Below are 12,537 nucleotides of genomic sequence, written 5' to 3'. Positions count from 1 at the left end.
TAAATTTTAAGGTTATGTTCGTTTCAAAACTCTGAATATAGCCGCAAGTCCCCTCCCCCGCCAGAAATGACCTAAATTTTGAGGTTATGTTCGTTTCAAGGCTCTGAATTTAGCCGTAAGTCCCCTCCCCTCCCGCGCCAGAAATGACCTAAATTTTGAGGTTATGTTTGTTTTAAGACCCTAATAAAGCAGTAAGTCCTTCCCCCTTCCCTCATCTCTCTCTGTATTTCCCGCCAAAAATGACATAAATTTTAAGGTTATGTAAATTTCACGACTTTCAATATAGCCGCAATTGGAGGTGAAGTTCCCGCCAAAAATGACTTGAATTTAAAGGTTATGTTCGTTTCAAGACTTTTTAATAATTTATTGGTTTTAATTTTCAATGAATTTGTAATATTCTTTGAAATAGGTGTTTCATTTGGAAAAATATGATCAATGCAAAATTAAAACAATATGATTAAAACAGGGTGGTTGGCGCGCAGGGGGGCGTAGCCCCTCTAGTATACATATATATAGATAAGAGATGGTTTAAGAGATGGTTATCATATGGAGATAAGTTAGATTATAGGTAGGGGGTTAACTCTTCTGAAGGGAAAAGTTAACTGTTTTGAAAGAATATCTTGCCTTAATTGTTTTGGAGAAAAATTAAGGTTATGCTTCGGCTAGACGTGAAATCTACATTACCGACAAACAATAAAAAGGCAGATTTCATGTCAAGATTTTGTTTATGCGCACTTCTTTCACGCAGGTTTTAACCCTCTGGTATAATAGTTAAACAAATTCAAAGAGATATAAATTTTGAAAAAATTTATCAATATCATCAATATCTCTTTTATTTAGCTGATAATTGTTAATGTCTAGCATGACGTTAGAAAATATTTTTTTTCTTTTTCTCCGTTTATTGCGGATGATTTTATATATAACTAGCGCCTCCGACGGCCTTTGGCCGTCTCTGTTGCTTCTATTTTTTGTCCATTCAATGTAATTTTCAATTTATGTTTCATAATTTATTACAATTATTTTATTAAATATTTAATAATATTGTTAACAAAATGCAAAAAGGCATGGAATTATAGAGAAAATTTTACGGAGAAAAATAATAATGTATTATATTTGTAAAATTTATCTAAAAATAATAATAATTGTTGAATAATTTTTTTTTAAAACTAAAAACACTTTTTTATTCAAGGTAATATTATTTTCATAATATTTTAATTTATTACAATTATGTTCGTGTCTGATTAATGACAGCTGCAAATATTTACAACAAATAAATATTTTGCAAGTATATATTTATTGCAATTAAGTAAGTTATGCAAAATATATATGTGGAACAATAATTTAAGGTGATTTTTATAAAATGAATATTGATTTAGATGCTCTGGAAAGCAAAGTTCATTTTTTCTTACATTCGATTTTTTTGACCATCGAGATATTTCGATACATTTTCATGCGCTTTGCCTGCACTGTCTTTTTTAAGAAAGGACCCTTGATCCGAAGGGAAATAATAATGTTATTATATATAATAAAATATAATATATAAATATAACAAAAAATTTTATTATATTTTAGTTTTAATAATTAATTTTTTTAATCTTGGCTGAAGTCTGATGATTTTTTGTATTTTTGAATATTGCTTGAATATTGAGTATTGCCAAGCTGTTATCTTAACAATTGGCAGCAAGAGAATTCAAGTTATCGCTCAATGCATAAAAACTTGAAAATCAAAGTCAAAGTGTTTCAGTATTTTGTCGAGCATTTCAAATACGGAGAGAAATTTCTGGGAATGTTTACCGTGCTGCCACCTAAAAGTGAGTGCAAAGTACATTCTGGCAGTTTTTACTGTGCTGCCTCTACAATCTGTAATGCAAAATTGTAGGGATAGCATAGTAAGAACTGCCAGAATGTACTTTGCACTCATTTTCAGGTGGCAGCACGGTAAATATTCCTAGAAATTTCTCTCCGTGAAGAAAACAGATTTAAAAATCATACCAAATTTTTTTCATATTCCTTATGACTCCTATAACAGAAATTCACTTGAATTTTTTATTTTTATCAATTTGGTTAATAATGACAAGCTGTCCCCATTTACCCTGAGTTTTCAAATTTTTGGGGTAAATGGGGACAGCTTATCATTATTAACCAAATTAACAAAAATAAAAAATTCAAGTGAATTTCTGTTATATATGGGAGTCATAAGGAATAAGAAAAAAATTTGGTATGATTTTTAAGTCTATTTTTTTCAAATGCGAGACAAAATACTGAAATAAAAAAAAAAAAAACTAAAAAAAAGTTTAATTGGTTCAACTATTATATATCTACTACAAATTTTTTTCAAGTTTTTTCGTCCCTCAATACAGTAATGAAACTTTTTTCTTAAAACTTTCTTAGAAACTATGCGGTCCCCATTTACCCCAAATTTTATGAAAGTTTCTAAATTTTGGGGTAAATGGGTACAGTCAGTTTCATGCGTTTAAAGCTTATCTAAATTTTTTTCTGCTGCGTAAAATTAATCCTGTGAATGTAAATAACAACTTAAAAAAAATAAATTACCTTTTAAAGGAAGAAACTTGCGTAATTTGTGAAAAATAGCGATTTTGTCCCCATTTACCCCAATTGACCCTATACGACATTTATAAATTGGTCCATTAGAGCATCCATATATCTATAACTTTTCACGTAAACAATGGTGAATATGCAAAACGTGCAAGAAACAAACAAAGAGGATGTATAACGTCTTAAGCTTAAAAGGGTTTAACGGTCATGCTTAGAATATTAACAAGAGTGAAGTCAAGTGCACGTGTTTACAGTAGAATCTCCTTACTAACTTGTCCCCAGCGATTCATTCCACCTTCTTTTACGACTGTAACATTTCTAGTTTCATATAATAGCATCTTACTGTTGTTATATTATTATCATCATTATTATTATTAAATTATTATTATTATTATTATTATAATTATTATTATTATTTTATGTATAAAATGAGAATTATTTCAATAAATAATAATAATTATTACTGTTTTTATTATTTTTTTAATCTAAGAAAAAAAAATAATATCCATTTTGAATTGTCAAACAAAAAGTATACATTAAATATTCGCGTAATTAACTTTGCTTCATCATTTCACGACAATTAACTTTCATCAAACATCTCCAACATTGAAGAGAATATTTCCACGCGGGAGAAAGAACATGAACCCCTCATTTGCCTTAAGCTACAAAAAATACCTTTGTCTCTACCATGCTGTAATTATTATTCATTTGTTAAACGTCCCTTCAATTAATCCTCTTTAATTTATTTATCAATAGGGAAAAAATTGTAGGAATTATTAGCCAATTAGTGGTCGTTTTCTCTTATACTGTAAATTATTGTATGAAGTATAAATATATGTAATATACACTCTTAGAAGAAAATTTTAATTGAAAAAAAATTCAGGACTTACACACTTAGAAAAAAAATTTTCTTTGAACCAAATAAACAATTTTTTTTTTATTATTATTTTAAACAAAATTTGTTTGATTCAAATAAATATTTATTTAATCTAAATAAGCGTTTGGTTTAGAATGAAAAAAGAATTTGATTGAACCAAATAAACTTTTGGTTGATTCAACCTAAAAGTTTGGTTAACTGTATCAATGCATTTATTTGTTTGACTCAACCAAAATTTTATTGTTTCAAACATGTTTTTTTATTTGTGTAGATATATATTTTTAAACTCTAAAAATTTCATTCTTACAAAAACAATCACTTACATCTTAAATTTTATTTATTTCTTTAAAAAATCTTTATTCGAAAAAAGGAAAAATCTCGCATACTTGAAAAATCAGCGAATATGCGAGTGAATCTCGTCTTTCATCGATTCATATAAATATCCCCACCGTGTGATATGGCCAATTTTAGCCATCCTATTTTCTTTTTAGAAGAAAAATAGATGGAATTCAAGACTTTTAGGGGTTGGTTCACGAGACTAAAAGCAATTCTCTGGGGAAAAACAAAGGTTTCGACAAACACGCGTTGTCGAAACATCAAGTTACCTTGTTGCGGCACGCGTAAAGAGTATAAATTTCCCTGGATATAGGCCGTCCTCTTGATTCTTGGATGGGGTATATAAATATATATCTATATAGATTGTTCAATGTATTTATATATGTATATATGTATTTGAGATGATGAGAAAGACGAGTAGACTGAAAATGTTATTTTCCTGATCCTAAACGTTCGCGGCCGAGTGATTCGTTTCGTTTGTTACAGCGCATATAATGGGGACCCCCTGCGGAAGCTTACCTGCATCATCGACTAATCACATCGGATAATAGGGAACAATACTGGACCCCGTGAAAAGTGAAGCATACCCATCACTTACCTATGAGTATCATCTCTCTCCCTCTATTCTCTTGGAGCAAAAGGGATAAAGAGAGTGTCTCTCTCTCTATCTTTCACTTATGCTCTCGTTCTCTCCTCAAGCTTCACAGAATCCCTCTTTTTCTCAACTTCTCGCAAACCTTCTTTCTCCTTCTCTCTCTCCTGTAATCCTCTTACGCACGGAGCACAAAGTAAAATTTGCCAGGCACTCGCCCGTAACTATACTGCTCTCTATTACGCATTGGAATGAGAAAAACGAAAGAGAGAAAGTAGAAGTAAAATAAATGTGTGTGAGAGAGAGAAAAAGAAGGTCCGCTACTGTATTGGACCGTTCGAGAGAATTGGCTGGACCGCAACAGAAGCATTGTATTCTATGAAATCTTTTAAGCGGGTGCCAAATTGAGCCAAATCTGCTGATCTGAAAACTTTGGCGATCGTTCGACTATTCGAGTGGTACTCTATTCCGCAACCACTCTCGAGTGCTCGTTCGCCTCAGTATAACCTCGTTATAATCACCGAACAAGGTTTATACCGACGGTCCCGAGGGTTGGATGCTGGTTTCTCGTTACCTTTTCAGAGAACTATAGTAACACACTAAACATGTACCTTTCTCTCTAAGTTTGTCGGGCTTTTTGTCGCATGTTTACGTCCCGTCGTGTAAAAATTCTCTCACACACGATCAAGGAAAATAGTGTTTGTCTCTTTCGCACTTTTGGACAAACCCCTTTACAAACCCCCTCCTCTGTCACTCGTCATTCTCATCATCAAACGCGCGGCATATTACTATACTATTTAGTCTTTAATAGCACAGCACAAACCTATATGTCAAGGGAAATGAGTCGCAGAAATACAGCTAAAGTGCACGACGCTTATAGAAGCACACAAGAGAGAAAAGCTTTCAACAATAAACGTTTGTTTGACACATTGACAATGTTGTTTAATACTTTGGAATAAATTACTCTTTCAAACACACGAGAGATGCATATATCTTTCGAGAATATAAACAGACGCGCACGAGGACCCTCTCAAAATGTTCCTTTTCTTTGATTGTTTGATCTTTTAACACTAAACTGTGCGAAAAATAATAAAAAAACTCTCTTCCAAAAAGTAGGCAGTTTCAAACAAAAAAAAAAAAGTTTTTTTTATTCCTTTTTTCCAACTATAAATTATTCGAAAAATAAAAGTACAACAAAATAAGGAAAAAATATAATAAAACCATTTAAAAATTATATATACTAAAATCAACTTTTATTTGAGCGTAACAAAAATTAGAGAATATCACTTTACTTAGGTCATTTGGTCTATATCTATTATGTATACGCCTTCTATATATATCTTACTTGAATTATCTTTCACATCCCTCTATATACATACTTTACTCGCATTTCATTTCCGCTTTTATTTTGCCTCAAACTTTATCTACTTAGCATTTTGTCCTCTTAATCCTTGCGCACCCGCACTTCATCTTATATTCATATACACAGAGCACCAAATCTACCTTTATCTCTATTTAGGTATATATACAATAATACCTTATTGTTTCCCTCTTCCCCCCTGCCAATGATATATCCGATATTTGCAACGTTTTATTTTAATGTCCCATTTAGGCCAACACAATTTTAATTTAATTAAATACAAACATATCTAATCTTAAGTGAAATTCTTGACTGCTTATTATCACGAAAACAAAATGATTTTAATCTCTTTAATACATTTATTTATATAGAAGGGAAAAAAGAATTATAGTATCACGAAATATTACGTTCAAGAAACCTATAAAGGAATATAATCTACGGTTAAAAAATCAATTGTTCACTTTCCTCGGTAACGAACCGATGTGGAGGATAATCCTAAAGAAAACGAAGCTTGTGCAAATTGTCTGGCTACTGAGGTTTTGAAAGGGGCACGTGTACGACTTCTGCAGCTCGAAGGAAAGACAACACTATTATCAGTATTATATTACGGACACCTTACACCTAATTGAAAAAATTTTCAACACTATTTTGCATTTTTTTTTCTTCGACTATTTCTTTAAAAAAAAAATTTCTGATTAGATAAATGTAAAGTGTAAGACAAGTATATTTTAGAGAAATTTAACTTTATAGCAAATACATTTACACTGAGATATACTATTGCGAATGAACAGCATTTTTGTGTAAAAAATATTGTTCCAAAAGCATATGTCATGAAATTTATATCATATTTTATAAATTCTATTGCTTTTATATCAATAACTTTTATGCCTTTGGAGGAAATGCTTTTGATTTAATAGCACATTTTTCTCATATATAACTCAAATTAGTTAAATTTTTTATTGACCTAGATTTGAAGAATATATCAAATAATATTAGAACATTATATGAATCAATTATTCAAATTTTCGAAATTAATGACCTATAAGCTATATTTCAATTTTGAATCAGTCAATCATAAATTGTTATAATTAAAAGCAAAAGTTACTTTGTACCTATACAGTTATTAATAATTAATTAATATTAATAAATTAAACGTATAGAAATAATCAATTTGCGTGTTGTAATTTATGTTAAATTGTTTCAAAAATAATAAATTTCTCATTGTTATAATTTTGGATAAATTTACTGAAATTTAAATCCAGACGTAATTTGTATAATCCCTGTATTAACATTGTTATCGTATTAATTAATTAAATATATTAATTGTTATATCAACATTGTAATTTTTGCAAAAAAAATGTTTCAGTTCAGCGTGCATTATAATATATATGATGAATTAGTTTGAGGTGAAGTTTATTTCAAAACTGCCTGTATTAACTTTTAACAATGCAAAGTAAATCTCCCATAGATGCGTTTTGACGGCATAATAATCCACTACTATATATAAATTGCATATTTGCTTAAATTGTATCGAAGAACATAAAAATTAAAAATCAGAAAACCATATTTCTACGATGTTGAAAATAATGAGTTTATTAAAATCCAAACATTAGCAAATCTATAATTGCTCGATATAAGAAACGTTAAAATCAGAATTATATATTCTACAAAATTTAAATATGATTACACAGAAAAAAGTTAACTTTTTTCTGTGTAATCAATCAAACTCATATTTGTTGCATCTCAAAATGAATTCATGTTAAATATGACATAGAACGTGGCGCCATCTGCCTGTCTCATTTTTTATTATATTAATTATATTTTATAATAAAAATATAAATAATTAATTAATTTTTTAACAAAAAAATTCAGGCTAAATTCTCGGATATGATCCTTATTATACCCATCATTGTCAACTTAGATCTGTAGGTAAAAAATAATCATAGATTATTGTGCGGTTGTCATTTCTGAAGATGCATAAAAATTTTCAGACCTCTAGGACATGAGCAAGTCGTTTAAATTAATAAATTTCATATTTTGCAAAACAAATTTTTTATAACAATAACACTGATGTTCAAAAAATTATTTAACCATAAAAATCGTGTTCATAAAAAATACATAAGGAACACTTATCTAAGTCCTTTGAAATATAAAATGTTTCAAGAAGTCTATTTTAATTGGTAGTAAAATTTGAACGCGTTTTCTCGAAAAGTTGATTTTGGTCGATAGCACCGTTTTCTCAGATCAGGTCACATATAATAAGTGCATTGTATAACAAGCATATTTCAATAAAGATAGCCTAGGATATAATTAAATACCAAAAAACATCAATAAAAATATAAAAACATTGCTAAAGAAATACTAAATAAGTTTTCTCCAACAGAAATATCTTCGATCTGTTTAAGGATCTCTTCTAATCCTCATTATATGAAAACGTCGAGATAATTTGAAACTCCTGGCGCATTACTATGAGAAACACTCCAAGTCCACTAAAGACAAGATCCATACAGGTCTTTATTTCTAGCAAATACACCTCGAGTGAGATAGCAATTGGAATGAAAAGAGAAGGAGAAAACCGGTAGATTAGTTGGGTATATCGCGCAACTGGGGGTATAGTATATATATATATAGAGTACCTACGAGGTGTACAGTAAAGCGAGAGCAGGATAGCCAGAGGGTGAGTTGCAACGACGAAGAGAACGAGTGAGAGAGAAAAAGAGGGATAGAGCGGAAAGGGAGAAGGGGGGTTAGCTATAAAGGCTAATTGGTTAAAAGCTCACCGCTGGCTGCAGGCTTAAATCAAGATCTTGGAGTGTTATAATGGATAAGTAACACGACGTGGCACGGGACGGACACACCAGTCTCTCTCTCTTTCTCTCGCATTCTCTCACTCACACTCTATCAATTTCTCTCGACATCTTTCTCTATCCACTAGTCAACCAACCCTGAACAACCCCTTCTGTCTAAACAAGCGGAGTATATCTTGCGAGTTAAGGACTGAGCTCACGCGATTGGTCCGTTCCGAAATCTACCCCTAACAGTTCCAACGTAACGCGGACCATCGATCGCAGCTCCACCCTATGAGAAATCGCGTGAGCCGTCCTCTCCGAAGCCAAACTCCGCCCCGCAACCCTCTCTCGTAGAACTCAAACAACTTTTAGCTTAGTCACTACACGACATACAACCCTCTCTCTCACTTTAACCCCGCTATCGTTGCTCCCTATTTTCACCCCCCTCCCCTCATTCAAAACCACTTTCCACGCCTCTCCCCTTTCTCCATCCCTCTCCAATGAGCCAACCCCAACGTTTTGTACCTCTCTCTGGCCTGCTTTTCACTCTCTCAACAACCCACCTCTCGAGAGAGTGTGACGACTCTATTTTGAGTGCGAGAGAGAGAAGTCTGTCTGTCTGTCTGTATATACTAGAGGCACGTGCGTTGGTAGTCATGTGTGTATGCATGTTTACTGTTTGTGTACGAGAGTGCCTGAAGAGAGCCAGTGACGCCGCGCCGACATATACGTGTGACCTGCGGTTTTCTACGGCGTTTGCAACCCTTAGTGCCAAGCGGAGTACCGATCATCAGTCCGTCGCTCGCTGTAAACGAGCCACCCCACCTGCCTCTTTACGTCCACGACACGATTAAACACTCAAGATGCAAAAAAAAAACACACTTTTAAACCCGACAAGTTTTTCCATCATATGAATAAAATTTCAAAATCCGATTTGTAATGCTAAGAACTGCAATTACTGATAAAAAAAAGATATTTTGCAATGACGCACCAAAGAATATAACCAAAGAAAATTATAATTTTTGTTAGGATAAACGTCGATTAGTTGATTGTGGAGAAAAAAAAAATTGCAAATATCCTCAATTGTAAAGTGGCAGGCCGCGAAATTAGGCAGTGATTAGTGGAAGGAAGTGGAAATTGTGAGCCATTTATGAAGAAGAGAAGCAAGAGAGACGAGAGGGGTTGAAGCACACGGGGGAGACTGATTGAGAAAGAGTGGTGGTATCCTTTGAGGGTGGGGTTGCAGAAGTGGGCGGGGGTGACTTCAGCAAAGCGTCTTGTCCCCTATCATCCTATCGTCCAGGTATCGCTTACGAATGTCGGTCGATCGTTTAAATCGTCGACGATTCTCGAGACGCGTTCATCCGTCGGATATGTGTGGTTTTGTTGCTGATAATCAAACATCATTATCATCATGTTTTTAGAATCAGCAGCAGACATAGTGCAATCCAGGATGTTTGTGTTGGGTGAAAGTTTTTACGTGTTGGGTGAATTTTCGTCGCATCAATGATAGCACAAAGTCGTGAATAAAAAAAAAGAAAAGCCAAGCCGCGATTTTGACAACACCGTCGGCAAAGTGAAAGGTGAATTTGCGACAAGGGGGGGATTAAAAGGACATGTCGGGTGAAACAGAAATTGAAGTGTCCGTTGTCTCGGAAGAGGATTTGGAGTTGGACGAATCGAGAAGTAGTTCTACACCCGCCGAAATGCTTCTTCAGGAAAAAAATGGAAAAAGTGCTTTAGGACTGGGGAATTCATTTAGTTTTGATGTTAGTAAAGCAACTTTGAGGCCGGTTTGTAATCCGCAATATACGTCGTTTAGTATTTCGAATATTCTTGGTAGAGCTGAATCGCCGACGGCTGATTCAACATCGGTGTCTGGTGAACGTCAATCAGACGCTGATAGATCGTCACCCCTTCATCCACCAAATTCGCAGAATAATCAAAGACTTATTTCATGTGGGAGTCCTGTTTCGCAAATACTCTCGCCGTCACCATTAAAACTTCCTGGTGGCCAAAGACTGATAAATCATTCCACAGAAACAAGGAGTAACTCTGTTGGAATTGGATGCGCCATCAGCACAACTAGTCCAGTTTCAAGTTATTCTTCAAGTGACGCTAATAACACGATGATTGGTCATCAAGCGTCGGCGGATCTCGCAATGCTTTCCAGGTACTCAAGATTATTCTAATCAAGATGCAATTTTATTCGAATTGTGAAGTCTAAAACATAATGTTAAACAGTACCGCCTTACAAAACTATGCAAACACTACAATTTAATATCAACCAATGATGTAAGATCCATTTGTCCGAAATTTCGAATATAATCCTTAAACTGCCGTGTAGTCAATTTTTGATAGGGTGTATTTATTAATTCTGATCATTACAAAAACCGAAAAACTGTTCAACACTGAGAAAATAATAGTGAGACTGCTGGCTTTTCATGCAAACAACCAGAGCTTTCTGACTCAGGATCCGCTATTCGCCTAGAAAAAGCGAAAATCTAATCCTAAAAGTCATTAGTGGACACCTAAGGAGTAGATTTTCGCTTTTTCTAGGCGAATAGCGGATCCTGAGGCAGAAAACTCTGGTTGTTCGCATGAAAAGCCGGCAGTCTCGCCATAATTTTCTCAGTGAAAGTGTCAGAAACCATCATTTAAGAGTCTTAAAATTATAATTCATCATATCAATTTTTATTTCCTCGATGCAGAAATATGAAAAATATCATTAATTTCTTATTTACTTGTATATGATATAATTAAAGTATTTTTTATTTAAAGCACATTATATGTACATATTCAAAAAAAAAAAAATTAAATATTCTGTTAAAAAAAATTAATAGCACTTACTAATTTCCCTCAGAATTTATGTATAAAATTATATATAATATAAACGAGGCGAAATTAACTATATATTATGTGACGGGATATTAATATGTTCAACCGATCAGAAATTTATGACGTCAAATATTGAATAGTTATAAATTAACTTGATTTATTTGGTTGGTTGTTATATGATTTATGTTCTTTGTAGGATCACATTACATGTTTAAATAGTGTTAATTTATTCTAATTCGCTTTCTCTTGTTCATGATACAAAATACGAAAATGTTATTCAGATGAGGAGGAAATATGAGATAATTGTGCCCCCTGCCACGATTCATGTTTTCTGCCTGGGTATATCCAATAACAAGGCATTAGCATTTGTTTCTATAGAAAGAATAAATATCAAAATAGGGGAGCAATTGTAAAGACGATTTTAAATATTAATTCCTACTCTCTTAACTACTTGATACAGAAAAAAGCAGAATAAGAGGTAGAGATTTGACGTTTATGCAATTTTCATCAAAATGAAAAGAATAAATCCACCAAAGAGAATAAACTCCATTTAAAAATTTAGATCAACATAAAAATTCAACGTTTTTCATTTCTAATTAATCATTATCATCGATAAAGACTAAAAAATCTTGTCACTTTTAAATTATTAATTTTCGTTAAAATATAAAAATAAAAATAATATATCAATTAAAAAAAAGTGGTTAAATGAAATTTTAAATAATATATAAAATAAATATAAACACACGAAAAATCCTCTTACAAATTCTATTAATCCGCGAGTATCTTAAAATTTAATAGTGAGATAAACTGAAAATTTACAAAATAATGAGCGAGAGTAACCGTTAACAATGGAAAAGAAATTTAGATGGTCTATTCGCCTAATTATCCCAGTAACCGATTACGCGCTCGAGTAAACGCCTAAAGCTATAGTCGGTTAATCCGCTGTTTAGACGTTCGCTTATTTTCTTCTGAAGACAGCTGAGTGTTTTGAGATAGGGATCAACGTAAATTTATCGCACAAGTTCAAAAAAAAAAAATAATAATAATAATAATAAAGAAAAATGAAGAAGAACATTACAGACTAAAAGCAAAGTGAATTCCATTTTCAACATATTATATTCTCCTGGAACAATAGATGCAGGTCAAATTTAATAATATCAAGAAACCACATCTCAAATGTATCCATACA

The 12,537-nt window shown here is 32.5% G+C and overlaps 1 protein-coding gene across 1 annotated transcript in view; it reads left to right on the top strand.

The window, feature by feature from the left end:
• The first annotated feature begins 9,757 nt into the window (after nucleotides 1-9,757).
• The window catches only part of LOC127286965 (homeobox protein B-H1), a 28,491-nt gene continuing 25,711 nt past the window's right edge, over nucleotides 9,758-12,537 (top strand). Inside the window, exon 1 of the mRNA XM_051313631.1 lies at nucleotides 9,758-10,683. Within this exon, the coding sequence (XP_051169588.1) occupies nucleotides 10,127-10,683 (557 nt within the window). The 5' untranslated portion in view covers nucleotides 9,758-10,126. The remainder of the gene's footprint in view (nucleotides 10,684-12,537) is intronic.

The sequence above is a fragment of the Leptopilina boulardi genome, unplaced genomic scaffold, assembly GCF_019393585.1.
Source record: "Leptopilina boulardi isolate dan_hultmark-lab unplaced genomic scaffold, ZJU_Lbou_2.1 LbouV2_366, whole genome shotgun sequence".
Taxonomy (NCBI): Eukaryota; Metazoa; Arthropoda; class Insecta; order Hymenoptera; family Figitidae; genus Leptopilina; species Leptopilina boulardi.
This window is presented reverse-complemented; position numbering and strand designations above follow the sequence as displayed.